Source organism: Pagrus pagrus (assembly GCF_965226575.1).
Source record: "Pagrus pagrus genome assembly, chromosome: 19".
Taxonomy (NCBI): Eukaryota; Metazoa; Chordata; class Actinopteri; order Spariformes; family Sparidae; genus Pagrus; species Pagrus pagrus.
In genome coordinates, this window is record NC_140203.1 from 11,497,796 (window position 1) to 11,520,567 (window position 22,772).

At 41.6% G+C, this 22,772-nt stretch overlaps 1 protein-coding gene across 13 annotated transcripts in view; it reads right to left on the reverse strand.

The window, feature by feature from the left end:
- Positions 1-443: 443 nt before the first annotated feature.
- rgs3a (regulator of G protein signaling 3a) overlaps positions 444-22,772 on the reverse strand; it is a 154,756-nt gene continuing 132,427 nt past the window's right edge. For 11 of the 13 annotated variants that reach the window (XM_084383656.1, XM_084383658.1, XM_084383651.1 and 8 more), the window contains 5 exons: positions 17,221-17,291; positions 5,238-5,339; positions 3,899-3,960; positions 2,795-2,961; positions 444-2,686 (listed from right to left, as the gene is read on the reverse strand). In XM_084383656.1, coding sequence (XP_084239782.1) covers positions 2,486-2,686; positions 2,795-2,961; positions 3,899-3,960; positions 5,238-5,339; positions 17,221-17,291 — 603 coding nt within the window. In that variant the 3' untranslated portion in view covers positions 444-2,485. Of the gene's footprint in view, positions 2,687-2,794; positions 2,962-3,898; positions 3,961-5,237; positions 5,340-5,613; positions 5,837-11,101; positions 11,244-17,220; positions 17,292-22,772 lie in introns of those variants that run through there. The other 2 variants (XM_084383654.1, XM_084383655.1) reach the window with 2 other exon arrangements.

Consider the following 22,772-nt stretch of genomic DNA (forward strand, 5'->3'; position numbering starts at 1 on the left):
AGTGGCAAGTTGTGGTTTTATGGGAGTTGTCGTTACGTTATAGTACCCATAAAATCACAACTTTTAGTGTTTTGACGGTTTTACAGTTCTTGTATGAATTAAACAATCAGTATATGTTGAATGATGTGTTAATTAGTGAGCTTTAGGAGTTCTGGAAGGCAACGTTGGACACATAGGCTCGCTTTTGCAAGTCTTAATGCTAAGTTAAGCTAAGTGGCTGTAGCTTCACATTGAATGTACACACAGGAGAGTGGTATCAGATAGGTGAAACTGCAAATCAGAGCTCTTCAAACTATTCCTTGAGGGCAACTTCATACTACTGTCTGTTGCTTTTAATCGGTCCACAGGAGCTCATGTACGACTTGGTTGTGCATCAGTCTTAGCATGTGACCAGTATGCAGAGGCAAAAGCACAAAATAAGAAAAATCAAGAGACAACACATGTTACTTCATCAGTTGGTTGGTTTATTTATCATTAGCAATGACACCAAATGTACTCTACTGTTTTCACTTGCTATCATAGGAGATGCATTTTGAATTGTAAACAGTGAAAATGATAAAATGCATTTCAGAAAACTCCTTACAAGCAGTGTATGACCAGGGAAAAGAGCAGATTGTGCCTGCTCTTGCTCACCTATTTTATTTTATTTTTTTAACAATACATGTCATCTTATAGTTTTGAGTCTCTCATATTTACATAGATACAGCTGGGTCCCACATTCTTCACCAGCAGAGACCTATTGGCTTTTTGTTTTTGTTTGTTTTTAATGTGTTATCACATAGTTTTCTTAAAGAATTATATTTACAACCATAACGCGCCCCAGCTGCCTGCTGCCGGGGGTTAACACACAGTTAGAATCACTTGCTTAAAATTCGTTAAACTACTTATGTTTCTTGAAAGTTTTGCGTTGTAAGTCAACCTTATAGCTCTAAAGTTTTTTTTTTTCTTCTCTTAACAAATAAAGTTAATACAGAGCTCAAGCCGTTCGTCTTTTCCCCCATAAAAATTCAAAATTATCCAAATAAATGAACATAATAATAAAATAAAATAAAAAATAAAAAAAAAAGAAATATTGCACTTAAAGTTCAGGACAGCATTGGACCTGTTTGGTGGTTAAAGAGGAAAGTGTGAGCTTTTAGCTGAGTGCTTTGAAGGAGGTGAGGGTGTCTGAAGAAGCATCCAGCGAGTTAATCTAAATAAATAGGCAAACTTTTGTACAACATGAAGCTTTTTTTTTTTTTCTTCCTCTGACTATGACATGAGCAACCTCTTGTTGTATTGCTCGGAAGAACTAGGGAGTGCAGGTTGGAACCCTAAAGCATATAAAAAAAACAGTGAGTGTGTAGAAAAACAGAAGATAAACCAAGCCGGAAACTGTCATAGCAATGTCCTGAGAATGCTTCCTCGGTTAGTCCAGAATGAGCTACAATGTTGAAGGAAATGTCGTTTGGCTGCGCGGAATATTTTTTTTCTGGTTCTTCTTGAGTTTTCGCTCCTCGTTGTAAACAGTCTTTGGAGACAGGAAGCAAGTCGTCTTTTTTTTTTTTTTCCTTTCCATTACTGGCTTTGAATGTGACTTTTTAACGTCTTTTAATGTGAGAGTGACACATCGCTGTGTTTCATCTCAGCTCCGGTGCGTCCATTATTTTATACATTTGTATTCTTTGCCCACTGCTGTCTCCATCTTTGTCGCTGTTGAACGCTCACAGTATCTTTCCACAGTCTTGTGATGAGCTGAATAAGGTGAAAGCTGTTTAAAGAAGCTCTGAGAGGGGGTGTAGGTGTTTGACAGAGATGCGTGCGAAACTGAGACAGAGTGCTAGCTTTCATTCAGACATCATCTTGTTTTTTTTCTTCTCCCTCCGTGATACAGTTAGAGCCTGATAAAAAAAAAAAAAAACATGAAGAAGAAGGACTTTGTGTCGTACCGACAGCTTTGAAGTGGCTTCACAGAGAACGAGGTGGAGGAAAGGAGGGGAGTTTAAACGTTTTAAAAGGAAAAAAAAAAAAGTGACAAAACAGTACCGGACTGTCTTCATGTCTGCGGGATTTTCTGAGCAACCCCTCCTTTTCTCCAGTACAACTGGACAAGAACTTAAAAAGACTGACACCAAAAAAAAAAACCAGAGAGACAGTGATCAGACAAGCGTCCAGCTGCTGCTCCAGCCCTCGCTCGTGGGCTTCTGCATTTTTTAGTAACATCCATCCATCCACTCATCGGTCCATTCATCCATCCATCCACCTGTTAACTGTGTAAACTACATTCCTTTGCAGTGCCAATAGCTTTGCCGCGTCCTCTCACACCATAACAACAACAACAACAGAAAAAATCATAGTGGACAGGATGACAGACACACACACACAAAAAAAAAGGCAAACAGAGAACCTCACATCCCGCCCACCCACGCTACTTCAAGTCTGCCCCCCTTTTTTTTTCTTCTCTCGTCATCATCTTCCTCTTCTCTTCATATCTGTTTCTGGTCTCTTATGATGATGATGAAGTCGGAGTGGAGCTGGGCTTTTTTTGGTTGATTAAGTCCGAGTAGAGTTCTGAGCGCAGGAAGCGTGGGTATGAGTCCTTCTCCATCAGCCCGTATATCCGTCGCTGCGCTAGGTCAAAGCAGGAGCGTGTCACATTCTGCAGGTTGTCCTTAGTGTGATCTCTGGTGTACGAATCCAGATTAACCTGCAGAGGAAGAGAGAAAACAAGTCAGCAAAGTGCAAGCAGGGAAAAAGCGTGCTTTGGTGCCATTTTCCCCCAGCATCCATACGAGATGTGTACGCTCCCACTCACCTCTTTACACGACTGGATGGCGATGTATTCCGCAAAGATTTTCTTGGCTTTTGAGGCCATCTTGGACTGCGACTTGATCTTCTTGTATTCCTCACATGCTAGCCAGAATTCCAGATTCTCCTCGCTGAACTCTGTGCGCAGGAAAGCTCTGAAGGCTGCCAGACCATCTGAGGGAGAGCAGGGGAGGGAGGAGAATAAACAAGAGGAGAGTTGACTCGAGTGCCATGGCAACCTCACAGTTGAAGTGCTCCTTGGAGTTTCAGCGCCTGAAATAGCTCTCTGACGGCCTTTTTGAGTCATGTGCTTGGCATAAAGTGAGACATAAAAAAAACGCTCGCAACACTGCATATTCAAGTCTTTTAAGTGACATCAACCCGCTGACCCAATCCTTCCCCACTATTCAGCCTGGCTTCATGCATTCCCCTATAAACACGCTGTGAATGAACAAAGACATGACTGTTTTGGTGTGAGGGCTGAAAGGACTAAATCTGGCACTTTGGGCTTTTTGAGTTTCACTGTGGTTAATGATTTGAGGAAGAAGGCATCCAGAAGAAAGAATAGCAGGAAGCGGCGTCCACCCACGACTCCCGTTTGCACCTTTCCGTTCCCATGAGTCACCCACGCTGATAAGCAGAGCCAACGCAGGCGGTCATCTCTTACCTCACTCTGGTAAAGCGGGAGTGAAGTAAGAGGTGAAAGAGAGGAAATTAGAAGAGGGGAGAACAAAAGCTGAATGAGAAACAGATGTAGCGCTGGCGTTGTGTCAGCGTGCAGCTTGTGCTGTGGAAGATGAATTGTGGGGAACCAAAATAGCAACACGCTGGCAGGTCGCCTCTCTCTTTCTCTCTGCCTAACGCATGGACCCGTGTCCGTGGGGGATTAGGGAAACTTGCTGCAATGCACTGCAGCAGTGTGTTTGTGTAATCCATATGTTGGTCCACACATATTTCCTGCGCTCCACCACCTCATGCCAGAACTGTATGTCTTTATTCACCACACACATTGCGCTAAATCATATCTTAAAAAACATCCAGACAAAAGACTGATGATTCCCAAGAAGATTTCATTTAAAATAAAGAGTAAAATGATTCAAAAGTAACTTACATTTGTGTGCCAGCAGTTTGTCAAGTGAGTCCCCCCATTTCAGCGCTTCCTCCGGGGTAGGCCTGCAGATAAAAGCAGAGCGATTCTTTAACAAGCCCATCTCTGCCAGGTTTCTCATTGTGTGACCCATCCGCAGAACTTCTTCGTCTAGATGCCGGATAGATGAGTGGAAACGTGGAAGTGGGTAATTCCTCTCCCTCCTTTTGCTTCCTTCCACTCTAGTCTGTGTCTACTTGTCTTCCCCCACACATGCGGCTCTGCCTCATGAATGCCTACAATACTGAGAGTCTATCTGCTTCACCCTGGTGGGGGGAAGGCTTTTATATTCCCACTGAATGCAAGTTGGAAGGCGGGAGGGGAGGGGCTCCAGCCGGCCAATGGGGGATGTGCTGTCGGGTTTAGAGACCTCCTCCCGCCACCAGTGTCTGTCTGCCCCCTGCTGCCTCTCATCCTTTCTGTGCTCCGCCATAAAGCATGGCTCTTCACAGTGCTTATCTCACGCTCACTGTTATCCTCATCTGAGGCTTTATTTGACACAGAAGAACGTCAATTTGGACATTTTTCTGTGCCTTTTGATAATCGATTTAAGTAAGCAGACACTTTGCCATCTAATTAACGTATTTCTCCTACCTGTTGTGTCTTTTAGAACAAGTACAAACAAATATTGAACTTATGTGTTGAAGACGCTGCTTAGCTTCTTAAAGGTACACTATGTAGTTTTGTGGAAGAAATTTTAATGAGAAGAGAAAGATCTCCATTGACTGATTTTTTTATGCCTAAACAAACTAAATAAGCAAACTCTGTTAAACTGATAAACTGACCTCAAAGGACAACACACTTTCACACTGTTTTACTTTGTTTATATTTGGCGGACCCTGCCACCTCTCTAGCTTCAAACAGTGTTCTGGGAACATTTATCGAGGTAGTTTGGGGCCAAACGGATATTAAGATATAAAAAGCAAATATAGAATGAATGCTCATCTTACACCCTTTAACATTTTCTTAGCATCCTATGAAGTCTATTGCAATCGCCACAGAACAGGAACAGAATCATGGAAACGACATCAAACTAAAATATCACATTAATCTCTGATATTGGTATGAATTCATTCGATTTTGTAAACATATTGTCAAAATAATTTAAAAGCCTGCATCCAGACACTTCACTTGTTTCCATCTTTGCTTTTATTGCAGCCACGCATCCCATAAACACTCCCTTCACTTGCTACTGCCCACATGTCTGTCTTCCAAGGCCAGGTCATCACCAGTTGTGGCGAGACCCGGAAAACGGCCTCACGCACACCCACATGCAACATGCCGTCAGGAAGTGGCCACTTACTTGACTGACTTCATGGATTTGTCTAACTTGCTGGCTGGGTTGCTTCCTGGGGATTCATTCCTCCTCCGCAGGAAAGCCAGCCGGTTCTTCATGTCTTTGGCCCTGAGTGAAAGAAAGATAGATGAGGGAGAGAGAAGAAAGATTTATGGATACAGAAGGAGGCGAAAGCAGGGGAAAGTTGAGAGAGGAGAAGGAGAAAAATGAAAGGAAGGATGAAGAAAAAAAGAGACATGGGAAGAAAGTGTGTTGAGTCCAAGTCCAAAAGTCCACAATTAAAACAATCCAAGGCATGGCGGTCACCAATTAAGTTCTTCAGCACTGTAAATCCAATCCACATGAAACCCACAAAAGCCAGAAAATATGAAAATAGATGTACATTTTAGTCTTCAGCCAGGTATGTTGGTATGAAAGTACAGAATCTTTCCAAAAGGCGGATATCAAGCTCCCTCTCCTTCGCTTCTCCTCAGCGTCTCTCCTGTCAATCTATTATCTCTGACAGTCTTTCCTATAGATGCGTCCCTGGCAGGTTCCTCGGCAGGGACTGAGCGAATGTGACAGAGAAGGAGGAGAGAGACTCAAACCTCACTCCTCTGTTTCATCACGCCATTCTCAGCGTGCCCACAGGGGTTGCTGAGAGGGAGCTGACCCAGGGCCGAGGCAACAGGGCACAGTGACCTCCTCACCCCTGTGCCGCTTCCCTCCATCAGCAGCATCCAAAGTCCCCCTGACCGCCCACCTCCGGTGTTTCACCTTCACGCACAGCGCTGCACATGCGCCACCTTAAATCTCCCACCAACCCTCAGCCCCTGTGGGATTCTTCAGAATCCTGCGCATTCCCATAATCCCATGGTACGTGTCCTGGCTTTTCCCGACCTGGAGCACGTGCTGCCTCATTGGGATGTGACCTCACTCAACACCCATTTCCTGAGTCCCTGCTTTTGATTTCCACTGTGGATTGGCTGGCCTGCTAATAATGCAGCGCGGAAGTGTGTGCGCTTGCCGGCCCTAATCACTGCAAGCTGTCCCACTGCCAACCCAAAGCCCCCAGGAGAGCATGTACACCCCAAATTAAGAAACAGGGCTTCCAGTTAGAGACACTTATCATTCAGATATGCACACACAGGGTGGGCTGGGAGACCACAAATACTGAACGTGAATACACCCGGCTGGGGATGAAAGGACGGCCATGCAAGCTTTTCAAAGAAAACCACCCCCCCTTACACCTGTGCCAACTCATGCCCACTTCACTGGGGCTTTCATGCCAGTCACAGGTGTTGGAAAACTCCCCGTCTCCACCAGCCTGTGCATGTGTGTGTGAAGGGAAGTGGGATAATTTATGCACACGTATAAATTTGCTGCCGAACTGGACAGAGAACACAGTCAGCCGTCTGATGTGAGTTTTTCCAACTGCTGCACTAGAAGGAAAGGTAGAAACAAGCCCATATGCATGATACAACATGAGTGCATGAGCTGTTGGAAGCAGCAGCTGAATAGCTCCTTTAAAATCCGGATGAGTGTGACTTTGTGGCTGTACTGATTTGCCCGTGTTTGGGTTTTGGGAGGTTCAGCCGCTGCAGATTGCTTTAGAGAACCACAAGGGGCCTTTCTTTTTGGAAAGAGTGTGTGACGTTCAGGAAAGAAGAAATGCAAAATAAGTGGCTGAGAATGACCTATCGATATGTTAAGGAAGTAAAGGCATGCATTGGTTTGGCATTTGGTAAAAGCTTTGTGAAAGCATTTTTCTTCTCTCGGGTAAGGTAGGGGAAATCGATATGAGGACAAAAATAGATAAAAGATGGAAAGAGATTGAAAGACTCTTAGGAGGAACCAGAAAATTCACTTTAAACTGAGAATTACCTAAAGGTCCACGCAGCATGACTGCTGGAGAGATGACTCATCCATTGATCGAAATAACGCAAGTGAAAATGAAGCAGGCCCAAACCAGATGCTGAACTACTGAACACAATTCAGGCCTCTCTTTTTCTTTGAAACAACAGGGTGCTCCAGCTCACAGCCTGAAGGGAATTTTTACCCAAATAAAACACTCTCTTGCTGTTAAATAAACTCATAACATCAGAGCAGGATTCATTAGATTGCTCTATTTTTAGGTTGAGCTCAAGGCAATTAGGTCTTGAGCTGTGCATGTGTTAGCAAAAAAGAGCCTCTGTCTTGTGAAGGGAGAGGAGAAACTTTTCTTTTACAAGGGCTGGAAAATATTTTGTTGGCCTGACAAAAGAACACTTTATTATTTAAGTCTGGGTTTTATACAAGCTGAGGCTGCATGTGAACAGTGACAATGATGTCATAACAACAGCCACTAAGAGGCACATGTATGTTTCTATCCTGCCACCATGTGGGTGTCAATGGATATTGCAAATGTCAATGTTCTCAGCCCAGCTGAACAGCACAGATTGCTTGTGAGATATTCTTCTACTGGGAAATGTTGGTGTCAACACTCACAACAACTTGAGCTCACATCATCCCATGATTTATCTTTCACTTTTTTTAGAAACTCAAACACAGCACAGACTCTTGAAAACAAATGACACATATTGCATGTCATGTAGCCGCCTCCTTTGAACCACTAAACGCTCACTGCTGTAACACTTTTTTTCTGCAGGAGTTGTGAGATTTTTCTCACAGCTTCTTCCTGCATGGAAATTCACTGACAGAGCCACAAATGCAACTGCCTGTGTGATTATCAGCTCAATGGGAGTCAACAGCTCCCTCGGTGAGGGCAGACACATTCTTCATTTTTCGAACAGTGTCATGCAGAGGAATGCAGACATGTCTGTGCCCTCCAGACCTAGTGATTTTTATAACACCAGAGATTTGCAAACTCAGCTACCTAAGAATAAATAATCACTTAAACACTATCAGCATGCAGAGTAAAACCTCCTTAGGTGAAAGTCTAAAGCCTTAACTAAGACTTACATGCATCCGCAGAGAGGAAGCACTCATCCTGCCGACAAGGCCAGCTATTTTTGACATGAAAATGTCTAATGTCACTTAATAACAAATCTGCTTTTATAATTGACCTTTGCTCTATACGTGCCGGCACTTCTCTCACTTTGACCACCTCTGTATTTAAAGATGATACTTTACTGTATCTCTCCAGCCGAGCCTGCTAATGGCTCCCCAGCACTAAAACAATTAGCAATCGCACTCCCTCGGATTTATTACATCCCATGTTCCCTACACTTAACCTAATCTGCTAAAAGACTGACACATGCTCTGTAGGGGATTATCAAATTAGGATGATCTTTGATCTAACATGCTGCCACCCAGAAATGTATGCTCCACTGCCCCTCGAGCACACTAAAAACAGCATGTCCACGCTGGCATTAACAACTGGCATCATGTGTACTCACACCTGAGTGTGTGTGCCAGAGAGAGGGAGAGAGAGAGAGAGAGAGCTTTATGTGCTTGAGTGAAAGAGCGAGAGGTCTTTAGCTCCGCAATTATCCGCAGGTTTCCGTACTCTTTATTCCCTCTATGCTTGGCTCACATTAGACGTACTAATAGCACCCCGCTGGCTATTCCTGGTGTTCTGATAAGTAGGCCGCACTCCCAGGGAAAGGCTCTGGGAGCACATGGGGGAGAGCTGCATACAGACATACTGCAGATCACCATGTTTCACACAAGCAAATCCACCGCCCCACTTCATTCCACTTTTTGGCTGGACCCCAGTGGTAGGCTCAAACCAACAAATGCGGTTGTCCATGACTGAGTAGCTGAGTGACGAAGTTACCCCATTGGTACTGCCAGCCCACTGGTGGACTTTTCCCAATAGCCAGTGCTATTTCAGAATTAATCAGTGCGAACAGTTTTCTATTACATCATCATTACATTAGGAAGAAAGGAGGGACCCAATAGTCTATGACTGTTTTTTTACTCTTGTGGGGGTGCAGAAACATCGTCGGATATGTATATGATACGAAAACTTTAGCCATCTATGGGTACGTGTCCACAGGGGTGTTGTTTGACGTCAATGCATGCAACACTTCCAAGCATTAGATGCTCGACCAAAAAGAGGCTGCACCCTCCGACAACAACGCAAACACATACTTGCAGCACCTGATTGGACAAACGTCACTCGTGGGCTGTTTATTCCTGGATTTCAAACCCGTTCAACATGGCGGCTCATTTGGAAACTTCTTATTTCACCAAAATGAATTTCTGTTTTTATTGCATGCAGAAATAAGCCATGCTGTTGCTGTATCTGTCTTTATTTTAATTCGTCAACTGTTCATTTTTGTTTTTTGCAAACTTCCTGCTGCGGCACGTCATACTGGACAGCCCTTTCAACGTCATGCAAATGAGTAGCAGGCAACACGATGCCCCGTCTTTCCAAAAGCAACGCCATGCTACCAGAATGCATTGCACAGCTAACCCTTACATAGACAATGAATAATAGGTGCAGAATTGACGGATCCTGTGGAAATGCCAAACTTGCAGCGCTCAGCCCAGAATAGATGCTAGGCGCCTTGTCAAGCTGTTAGCTTTTTTATCGTGGCATAAATATGCGGTAAATACACTGAAAAAAACAGAGTGGTGGAGACATTTAGTTCTGCTGGAGGTTTGTTCCCATTAAAGGGGAAATTTTCCTCACCGCTGTCACTGAGTGCTTGCTCATGGCTGAATGTTTGGTCTCTGTAAACTAAAGAATAGGTCTACAATCTAAACCAACTCTATTTGAAAAGTGCCTTGAGATAACTTATGTGATTTTGCAATAAATCAATAAAATTACCATGAATACGGAAAGATAAACTCTCCCATTTACTATTACTGACTGTAATTTGCTTCATTTTAAGTTATCTTTCAAATCAAACATTTGGTTATGAAGTGAAACACATTTTTGCACATTGACCATACATGATCTCACCATATACCAAGTTTCAAACTAGTCTAGTATGCTGTGGTTAGGTTTAATTGACCCTTTGCAAGGCTTGACCGGTGAGATCTGGGTAAGACCAATGAGTACAGAGGAGGAATTGAAATAACTGTGAAAACAGCAGTCCAAGGTGAGCCACATTCACACATGTTTTCATTCCCTCTGCCACATTGTATTTATAGAAGGCTGTGTGCCTGTGAAGTGAGTACAGGGCACGACACGCAAATAAGGCTGTGCAAGCTCGTGAGTCTGTTTGTGCATCTGTGTCTGTGTGAGAGTAATGGGTCAAGGGTTGTGTCAGTATGTCTGGAACACAACATTACACTGTTTTGACTATATTAGAAAGATGTGGACACAAATTATGAGAGTCTGTCTTGTACTTTCTTCACAGGCAGAACAGCCCTGAAATGGGATGTATCCAAAACACATAAAACACACACCGTAAGAAAGAGAAAGGCTAATCATAACAAAAAGAAAGTCATTGCAATATTCCTCGAAGATGAACGAAAAAGGGAATTGTCCTAAATTCTGTCCATAAATATAACACCATCTCATTCACCGTCTACCTCAATCAAGTCCAAAAAAAGGAGCTCTATTTCTGAGCAAACTCACCTTCCTAGCCACAAAGACCACATGAGCAATCCTATTCCTGAAATCCAGGCTGCTTATAATAAGAAAAAGGGGCAGCCTCAAGTTAGAAGTTAAAGCAGCTTCCTCCAAAATAGTTTGAGCGCTTCACCCTCACGGGGGTTTTCTTCTCCCTCACTGCGACTGTCAAATGAGATCCACGTAGAGGTCAGATAGCTTCCTGCCAGCTTGAGAGCAATGATTCACGTGGGAGGCAAAACAGCCCCCATCCACTCTTTCCTCACCCTCCCTACTGATGTTTCTAAATCTTGATAATGAAAATCATAGTGCAGATGAACACATACACACACACACACGCACACAACCACTGCCTTGCTCTTACCTTTCAAGGTACTTCTCAGAGAAATCAACCATAGTGTGAAACATGGGTGCCGGCCTGTACGCAGGTTTTCTTGGTGTGTGTGGAAATTTGACTGCATGTAAGCGTGTGTCAGGCGTGTCGGTGCTCGGGGTCCAGGGGTTTGTTTGACAATCACATTCCTCTAACCCCTGAGAGGCTCTGCTGGAGCTTTATATAGTCCTGGGGGTCTGGAGAAGGCGGACCCTGGGCTCACCCAATCACCACGCAGTGTTTAGAGAGGACAGATTCCTTCCACTGGGGCCTGGATAAGTTTTTAGTTTTATGGGTTAGTAAGTTGAGATGACATTTGTCTGTGACTGATGACTAATAATCTGTTCATCCACCCAAGATGACAAGCTGTGGGAGAACTCTCTAAAGGTGTCCTAACACAATCCAATGTGCACAATGAGGAGCTCAAAATGGCTCTTATGCTTTTAAATACAATATCTGTTTGACTTTAGTCATTTTTTATAACAGGATGCAATGACTTACAATACTTAACTAGAAGTAATACTGCTTGATTTATGGTTTTGTGTTAAGGTTATGGTATAGCTACTGAGCCTAACGACACGCCACAGTGGGCTGCAGCGTAACTGAAGTGCACTTCCTTGAAAATATAATTACACATCAGGGCCATGGCAGATACAGAAATATCTATGCGGACTGTAGGAAGTCAGATTGGGCAGTATGGGCTGCTTGTGTTTTCTTCAGGAACTTTCCAATGCCAGTAGAGACAGCTGACCATGACAACAACATTGAGGAAAATGAGGAAAGACTCAGTAGTCCTCTCCCTTTCAATCTAAAAATCTAGCAAATCCATTTTTACGATGCAAACCTGCTCACAGCGATCACTGCTCTCTATGAATGAATGAATGCAAACTCGGCTATTGGTAGGCAGTAGTCTCATTTTTGAGTAATGAGACGAGGCAAAATAATGTTATAAGTAACCCGGATGTAATTTTAGTGCTATGTTCTAGGTCATTGTTGTTCTGGCACATCCTGTAACCAAATCGACACTATATCACCTTAACATCTTTCTTAGAGCGATTGGTACGACATATTATTAAATCCTGTACATCTGGTTTAGCAACTTTATCGTATTAATTCTACTAACACTATTATTACTGCTTAGTCCACGTAGCTAACGCTGCCGCCAGTGCAAGTGTTATTATGACTCTTTGCTACTTACGCTAGTTTTGGCAGACACCATAAGTATCACCCATAATTGTTTCCCCAGTAACCTCCCCAATGACATCCCCAGGAAACATGCAGATAACATGGTGAATTAAAGAATGTAAACACAGTGGCTGTGGGGAGTATAATTAAAGGACAAATCCACTGATTTTACATGTCAAAGTCTGTTTAGAGGTCTTGGGGAGTACTAATGCTTACCTTCTTTGAAAAAAGTAGTGTAAAGTATTTTGCATCTCTGCAGAGAGCTGCACAAAGTCTAAATAACGGCCTTGGTTGATGTAACTTGAGGCAATTTAGCAGTTGGGGCTAAAGACTACGAGTTTGGCAATGTGGAGTTGGAAAAGAAGCAAGGTTTCCAGACCTCTGTAGCCTAATTCTCATTTCTGCTTGACTGTGAGACATCCCAAAACTATGACCAAACTATCTGTGGTGAAGTTGCATTGTAGGCACTGTGGGCACTGGATAATTATCCTTTATTTTAGGTCTCCATGAAGCACATGTTGCCAGATCACGTACAATGATTTCCGTGGGTCCCAGTCCACACTTGAGGTCCAACTGTTTTTTTCTTGGTCTTTGTTATATACACTTAACCAGGTGATGAAAGATTCTAGTTCCAGAAAGTCCAGTAAACAGTGATTTAGTACTTCTGCATATCTATCTCTAACCTGGACAGCCGAAGCTACTCCTACACGAACAGATCTACTTATCTCAACATTGATTCTACGACATGGTCAGAGGACATCATGTCTACTACAGAACCAATATTCACTTTGGCCAACTTCCACAGAACACATAAAGAACCGTACATACTTGCTGGCAGAAAAACAGGTGATTTAACTGAGAAAATACGTCTTCAGTATATACTACATACATTATGAAAAGTACAGTCACGCATATGTCAAGCACATGGATGTTCATCTGTGTTGTTTGTAATAAACACTTCACAGGAACTCTAAGTTTTGCCCTCTCCATCTGTCTGTATTTCTTGAGGTTTTGGTGTCTGTATGTACAAGTTAACACAAAGCTTAGCCTCTGGTTATGCATCATTTATATAAACCGTTCAATCCCTCAACTAGCTCATGTTTCTGCACATATCACTGTCATTCAATACTGTGTAGAAGTCAATGTGCCGTAGGTTTACTGCTTTATTGCTACTTGCTGGAAGCCACCAGATGGGAACAAAGGGAATGTAGCTGTGCAAGGATCCTCTGCTTGGGGAAGCAGAACACCTGGACTGAGTAAAAACAAAAGGTGATAATGGAGGGGGGGGAGAAGGAGGAGATCATGTGAACAATTTCAGGCAAACAGCTGTGCAGGATGCAGAAAAAGTAGACACAGGGAGCAAAATGTGCAAAAAAGAAAGCAGGAATAGGAGGTAAGAAAATGTTAAAAAGTACTAAAGTTTCAATGGATACTTTTGTTTTGTATTGAGATCTCACTTCATTCAAGACTAATGATGATTATGGTGATTGAGGCAAGAGACTATCCCACCGAAGAATGAGAGTACCTTCTCAAATTGCCTAATGGCACCATGATTTAATCAAGTCTGATACTGTTGGCCACTGATGTTGATCTACTTGCTCCGAAGGCTCTCTCTATATGTTATTTATTAGTCTTTGGCATCTGGGAGAAATAATTTAATTTCCGTCATGCAAGGTTATATGGAAAAGCCAGAGATTTCTATCTATAGCAGCAACATATTGCATTTGTATTCCTCTGAGTTACATGGAAAGATATTGTACTGAGGGTGTGTTTATTGGTGTGGCTTAATATGATTGAGTAGATTATTGCCCCTGGTATTGGTTTACAGTGTGGAATAATGAAAACTGGCTGAAAATGGGTCTCAAATACTGGATGATGAAAAAAATCTTCATAAGTGATAACAGGCTCATGACGCTTGAGAGTATAAAGGAAACAAAGGCTGTAAAGACAGAAGACAAGTACGTAAACATGTTTCCACTCTGCTCGGACAGCTTCGTGAGCCTCGTTATCCTCGTTATATTGACTAATGATGACAGAAAAGGGCTGCTCTAAATGACAGGAAGACAAAACGTTTTTTTCCATGCAGCCTTCATCAGTGTCACAGCTATATGAACAGATGGCGAGATACAAAGCAACCTATCAACATCTAGCAGTGGAAAAGGAAAAAAAATACTCATATGATATATACTATGTACGAGATATTGAGAGGTGCACTATGTAAGAATTTTAGTTATCTACTGAAGCTAGCATGCTAACCACAAACACTTCCCTGGTACTCTGAACATTCTGCTAGCTGCATGGCTAACTGAGCTAACTAGCTAAAGGTAGTTACAGTTAGCAGCATTTAGTTGTTCAGGTAAAATGGTGCCCCCTATTTGTTTTGAGTATGTATTCAACATGATGCCAATTCTCAGACACCTTTAATTAATGTTGTTTTATGACGCTGCATATACAAAACTTCGCTGCTCCTAACCACATCACTTTGTCACTTTGCTTAGAACAGTATTGCACTTTTATTTTACAGTACAACTCTGGTAGTGCGTACAGTATGAATACTGCTCATCTTGTAACTTAACTGCTCTTCTATCGTTCTATTTCTGTTCTCTTATATTCTCATTTTTACTTTCTATACTTCAAATTACGTATTTGAAGTAACATTCTCTGTTTACTTGTTTTTTCTCCCTGCCCTTGTGTTGCTGTAACACCTGGATCCTGATCTATCTATTTTATTTTATCTTCTAAGAATGCTCCACAGGGACAGAGTGGTGCATAATATGAGATGAGCTAACATTATGATACATGTTTGTTGACCTACTGTTAGTTGGCAAATCACTGTTTGCTATCTATGACCTATGTCAACCAATGCTGTCCAGCTGAGTTGCTATTTGTGGCCATGACCAAACTCAGGTACACAATACACAGTGAGTCATTTCTACTTTTTTTTCTGTGTATCAAGGTTCATAGAATCAAATGATACGGTGACACTTTATAATAACTATTAGTTAATGGTGAATTTATAGTTAATTAAACTTCAAAATCAAAATCAAAATCAGTAATTTCTTTTTTGATTCCCGTAGGAGAAATTGCGCATGTTATTTGACCATTTATTAAGCAATTGTGAAGGTTTATAAACAGTGGCAACTTTATAATGGCCATCAAAATAATGTTTATAGATGAACTACACAATACTTCTTAACAATTAGACAATTACACAAAGTGTTATGAACATAATTTGCTCCTTACTAATAAAAGAATGCTTAATGAATGGCTTATAAAACATTTCATTGTTTAGCCGTGGTAGAACTATTACCTGAGGTTTAATCAACAATAGCTTTACCATTTAATAGTAATGAATATTTGTTCTTTAAAGTGCTTTAAAGTGCTATGATATGTAATGAATCCCTGAATTTATGTTTGATGTTACTATAATGAATACAGTGTTTAGAGGTGCACAGAAAGGAAATATTTACACTATTAACAAGGTAGTATTAATACAAACTCATATATATATTCATTTATCTAAGATATTTATTGTTGATATAATAAACAAGCCGTCCTCAGAGGGGAAGAAGGTCACCAGCACACAGTTTCAAGCTAGAAAGTGGCTCCTTAGAAGTGTCCTCCAAATATAAACAAAGTCAAACATAATTAAATTGTGTTGTCCTTTGAGGACAGTTTGTTAATTGAGTTTATTCAGCCATGAAAACCTACATTAATGAAGATTAAAATTTCTTCCCAAAAACTACATAGCGCACTTTTAAAAAAGGATTCAGTCCAACACTGATCACAAATCAATCACTTCTTTGGAAATATGCCATTATTTGTCAGTTTCTACAAACAGTGACAAATTCAAGATTTAAAACTACACTAGAAGGAAAGAAAGAAAACATTTCTCATCCCTAAAAAGCAATGTGTCTGTTTTATGAAAGCAATAAAGCGAGTCTGAAGCTGTCTGCAACAGCTGACAAGAAAGGCAACACACTCTAGACTGTGGAATCTTAATCACTTAATCTGCTGGTTAACTAAACAGCATAAAAACACAGCTTGTGCAGAAGAATGGCCGGCTATAAGGTCGAGGGACAACCAGTGTGAGTGGTTTTATTTGCCTCGCGGCGTGAAATGTGCTTTCATCTTGATGAACGGGAGCGTGAATAAAGCTCAATCAACAGCTGATGAATCACCGAGGCGTCGACACACACATCTGACACGCACAAAACACACCCAAGCACACACACACACTTTACTTCTCACACCGCTGAGTTTGTGAGACACACATATGGTATCCCCCTGAGCGGCACACACATAATTTACAACTTAATTAAGTAGGTGATGATCAGCGTTAAATGATTAGTGTTAACTTTCACTGTCATCTTAAAATACATCTGTCAACGTGCAGGTATCGCAAAAAATTTGAAAATGGCCAAAAAGGGAAAAACTGTTTGTAACGTTAAAGCATTAATTTCCATAAATGAAATTACCCAAAATAGAGAGGAACGTTTTTAAATATATGTCATAAATAATCTAATCACATCCATACTAACACATTGTCAGAATAAGTCTCAGATAACCCCTCATGTCCTGAAACAGGTCAGTCACTGTTAGTTTGGACACAAGGAAAGACATCTGTTTAAAATAATGGATGTTAAAGCAGGGTGTGAAATCTAACCCTTTGACTTTGATTAAATTAGCATGAAAATAAAGGAAGAGCTGATGACTAAACACTGAAAACACATTGAGAACCTCTGTTGGGTCGTCTCTCCTTGCCATTCCTCCTCCGTATCACACACAAATAATGAATTATCTTGTTATCCTGGAGTAAAAAACCATGCCATTCCTTGTTCACAACGTTCAAAAAGAGCATACGGTGATGGTGAAAATAACCACAGAAAGCAAACGTAACAAGCTGTTTCATCTGAAGTACTTACAGGTTCTTGGATTTCTTCTTCTTTGTTCCTTCGGGTCCGACCTCGCAGCTACAGGGGGATCCGGAGCTCAGCTGAGGGGAGATGAAGGAGAGCACACACTGCATCATCCACCATCCACAAGGAAAGAGGGCCTTGTGGCCTCATGCAGACACTGAAGCTAGCTGTTACTAGCACCAACTGGCTAAGTTGGCTAGTCAGCTAGTGAGTCCTCGGTGTGTCCAGTTAGGCTAGACTGAGAATAAGCCAGTCCACAAAGTGATTAATCCATAACTGCAGTCCACGGTGTAAATCCCTTAAGGCAAAGAACGCTCTCAGAGGTGTGTGTCTGTGTATGTGAGTGTATGTGATTGTATGTATGCAGTAGATGGTGTTTGTAAACAATATGTGTCTAGGTATAACAAAGTGAGGAGACTCTGTGAGAGTGAGAGAGCGTGAAAGACTACGACTGTTGTTTCTGTTGGCCTCCAACTGTGCCCTAGGTTTGAAGTGTTGAGCCAAGACCCCCGGTTTCACATTACACTTTCTGCCAACCCTCCACTTTGATTGGCTCAGAGGAAAAGGGAAGTTGCCTCAGGGTGGGGAAGGGGTCAATCTCCACTAATCTGATGGCTTGAAGCTGCCCCATTGTGTGTGTGTGTGTGCGTGAGGGAGGCTCTAAATAATGAGCCATTGTATTACAGGAACCCACAGTTAAATCTGAGCTAGATACTGGCCACAGCTGGTAACACATGGTGTGTGTTTTCTATCTTCGTGGGACCCGATTTGAGTTTTTCGACCTTCAGAGCGAGGACGCTTTTGGCAACTTGCGGACATTTCTGGCTGGCCTTCACTTCTTCAAGGTGCTGTTTTGAGGTTAAAGTGACACTCTACCCCAAAACACTGAAGTTAAAGTTGGCTGTATAGTTTGTAGTTTTCTCACTGAGGGAGAACAGCAGCTTGAATTTCTATCAAATATCTCAACAAACCCCCAAAAGCCCAAAGGTCTCAGCTTCTGCCAGTAGTAACATAATCCATATTTACTTTCTTTTCTTCTGCCATAAACACGTTTTACCGCTGGAATCCACAGTGACAGCCTGACTTCAAGCTGACCACAGCTGTTGTTCTCCATCAGTGAGGAAACAACAAACGTTTTACAGTTACCCTTCAAGCAGGCCCACTGCGGGTGTGAGCGTTGGGTCAAAAGGTTAAGTGCCCTTTTAAAGAAATAGCTTGACATTTTAGGTATAACCTTCTACAGTTTGTAAACAGTGTGTGTCTTGCTGATGCTTGTTTAGTGTAAGAAGTAATCAATGGTGTAGCTCCTCCCCCATTAGAAGAGTTCATATCACTGGGATCCGATAATGGGAGGACATCTAGGATGAGATGTGGTTGTTATTAATGTAGCGTTGTTTATGTTTTGAAATCTTATTGTTGTTGGTGGTATTACTGATGTTGTATAGTGTTTTTTTTACTTTAGTGTAGTGTTAATTTTCTTTACAGAAAAATTGTCTCTTTGTCCTGCCCAGGGACTACAGATGCAAATTAGCTTAAAGCTAACTCTGGCATTGTGTTCCTGGGACTATTACTCTATTTAAACAACAACATTTAGCCCCATGAGCAAACATTTCCCCTCACCATGCATCCATCTACGTTGAGCCACACTACATATACAAGCTGCCCGACTTAACTTTAGCTTTTTTATTTTTACTGAACCTGGTCAACACATCACCCATGTTAAGCATTTTTTTAAGTGACCAACAACTGCAAAGAACACAGAAAAACAGGAGGGGTAATATGTTTAGCCATTAGATGAAATTGCTCTATGAGACATAAATTGTAAAACATTACTGCAATTCTGTCTTGGTTGTGTATTCTTTCATCATTCATTATTTGTATTAAATAAAATATTGACCGTGTTTATGACCATGCTTCACCTGCTGCCTTCTCAAATGCTGACACCATTTTCAAGTCACTGGAGGATGAAGGAACAGATCAATACCATTTGACTTATGGAAACCAACTCCTTACTAAAAAGCTTGGCAGTCATTATCCTACCCGCAGCATATAGTACAAAGCAATTTTTAAACTACCTTCTGCTTAAAGGTTTTGGACGCGGCTGTCATTACAATTCTTAAAAATGATCATCTAAAATTAGATTTTTAAAACTCTCTGCACACATCCTTCTCTTTCATAACTCCTCTCTCCAACTGAGACTCATATTGCCATTATAGGAAGTGTACACTGATGCACTCAACGCTGTCTGACTAAACTCACAGTTGATTGTGAAAGGTGATTGAGCGTGTGTTTTGTAAGAGCTGTCTAAAAATAAGTGAGGGCTAAGAGCAGGAACAAAATATTTTGAAGAGCTGCTGTTTGATGGGTACAAAGTCCTGTAGAACTGTACAGTTTGTGTGTGTGTATTTGCACAAAAATGCTAATATTTTGTAGAAAATACTTGACATTTTTAAAGGTTAGTGATGTTCTGGTTATATTTGGCGATGATTATTAGTTGGAATTAAATCATTAATAGACTTTAAAATTAGAAAACTGCATCTGATCCTCTTAAACCTAGATTATAGAGTTTATATATTCTCAGGCCACAATAAAATATTTGATATTTATCCATCCTAAATCACCCTTCTATAAACAGCTGCAAACACAGGTCATGAAAGACTAAACATCTAATCAGTAATCTGAGAGGGAACAGCACAACAGGGGAGTCCCAGTCTCTGTGGAGCTGTCAGCCAGGCTTTCCCCAGAAACCACCGAAAACAACTGGAAAACGACGCACACTTTGCCCTCGCCAGAGGCATTTGTCCTGAAGTAGTCCCCTAGGATGGAATTATTCAGGGGTATCAGGAGAACAAATCATGGCGTGCAGTGATTGCAGATCAGAGGTGGATTTTCCACTTGATGGGTCAGCATTTGTTCAAGGAGCTGTCTGCATGTAAGGGCTGGATGCACATTCACATGAGACTGCAATGCTCCAGCTGAATGAGATTCACATTGAAAAAAAGCACCATGATTTCATCCAGAATCAAAATGGCCTTCCATCTTCCATTTAATTCCGATTTATAAAAGGGTAAACTCTAAAGGGAACATTGATTCTATGTAAGATGGGTCATTATGGACTTCAACAAATTACTTCCTGCCAAAAAGACCATATTTTCAGGACACTAAAGTTTTGTTTCCACTGCACTGTACGGCTCTGCTCGACTCGAATCGACTCACTTTTGCAGATAGTACCACTTCAATGTAGGTAGGATGCTTTCACTGATCGTCATATCACACCGGCTGAAACTGTCATTACATCATCTTCTATGTGACACCAACACATATGACCAGTGGAGGATATCCTTTTCTTTTGAGATCCTAATTGGCAGTCAAACACAGGAATGTCTGCACTTTGTAGCCACAATTTGCAGTCAGTTTGCAGGATGTCTGTGTTGCATAAGTGACTATTGTAGTGGCCATTCTCTTGGACCAATCAGTGTTTTTGAGTGTTTTCACCCAACCACCAAGTGTAGTATCAGCTCAGCTTGTTTGGAACCTTGCCAGAGGTGATACCAAAAAAGGTACCAAGCACCAGGTACTATCCACAACTTTTGACAATGGAAAATCCAAAAAGAGCCAGTCAAGCAGAGTCGAGCCTCGCAGTACCATGCGGTAAGGCCAGAAGAATCATTTTGTGTCACATTAATCTTACTTTCAAGGATCTATTTCTACATGACTAACTGATTACTTAGAGTTTTTTGACTTACACTACATTTTATAGTAAGGACTGTATGTACAGTTGAGTAGTTTTGAATTAAAATAACAAAATCTTACAGCTTTACAGCATTATTCTCAGGTATCTGTTTCAATTTTTCTCTGTTCTTTCTGGCAGCAAGACCCCACCCGGGCCCCCACACACAAAAGAGACTTAGACACACACACGTACAAACACACACACTCAGATTGCCTGGCAATGGCCAGTGAGGCATAAAAAAGTCTTAGTCTTTTCTAAAAATAACCCTGGTGTGCGTGTGCGTGCGCAAGCTTATGTAGACTGCACACATGCCTCACTGAAGACAGTAAGAAAACACAGAATCTGCCAAAGACCACACGACACTATCGCCCCCTGAGGCATGGGATACAGATGCTGACACGCTGTTAACGGTTGCAGGATGGCTGTGCAGATGCACAGATAAAGGTTTAACCTTGCTGCATGTGTGTCCTGCACGTGTCTTTATAGCCAGTCCTATAGCCCTACAGTATGCATCTTTACATGCATGCACGTGTGAAGGTAAACGTATGGGCAAACACGTTTCTGTATTTAAAGTAACATTAATGGAAACATTTAATGACACATGCACATGGCCTGGGAACATGTATGTTTAGTCAAAGTCTGGGAAGAAAGCCTGGAACACCAAGTGGCTGTTTTTCCCTGATAGGACACGGCAAATCTGTCTGTCTTTGTCTCAATAAACTGCACATTCTTTAATTGTGCTCTGCACTAACAAACACATTGCAGGAACAATATTCTCAACACGTCTCTGAAACATTCTTGACCCAATCAACCCAGACTCCCAAATCCTCCAGCAACCTAAAACCCCAGAGGTGGAGAAATGAATCTTGGTCTTTGTGTATTTATACTTCTTCCCACCAGTTCAACCCCTGCTGCTTTTCTTCATCAGACCTCCTCCCGGCTGCTTCCTTCCTTTTCATTTCTTCTTTTATTTAAAAACAAATCGACAAGCTGGCGTCTGAACAATGTCATGGGGACCCAGACAATATCCCTCTCCATTTAGTACAGCCTTGGATTGGTGCTACATTAGACTCTTGTTTCCTGACATTGTGTGGCTCTGTTGCAGTGTGTGTGTGTGTCATACCCATTTTAGGGCATCATGACCCTACTCCTGCCTTTGATTTCAGGCAGTTTTGATGCTGATAAGCTTTGAAATGACCACAGGTTTTAACAGTAACCACAGAATTACTATACAGCTACTGAAATATTACAGTATTCTTAGACTGTTGTAGCCTTCTAAATCTCAATCGATACTTTAACTTTGGCTGAATGAGAGTGGTTGCATCTATTGGTCATGCAGTCACTAATCAAAGAAAATAAAAGACCTAAGAACTAGGACTAATGATGATGAATGTGATTTAACCCTTATGTTTTGAGAAATAAAAAAGAAATTAAAAAATGTGAGAAAGCAGAGAGAAACATTTGTTGGCCAAGGCTTTTCTGCTTGTATCTTCTTTCACTTTCTATTACAAAAGGAAGGAAATTGAGTGCACGACAGACTTAACCAAAATCTGATGTTTATCAGGATGTGGAATCTGTAAAGTGTGCAAATAGAAGAGGAAATTGTTCCCATGATTGTCTCCATGTGACCTACCAAACAGACTGCACTATCTTAAATCACTGGATGAAATCTGGAATTCAAAGGAAAGTGGGTCATACGCTATTTGGAATTCTGTTTACCGTCAACCTTCTTCTCAATCCTCAATAATCTGACAATGAACACGCGCTAAACAACAATAGATTAGTTTGGCCCGGGATGAGATGCGAATCACAGTCACAGTCAGTT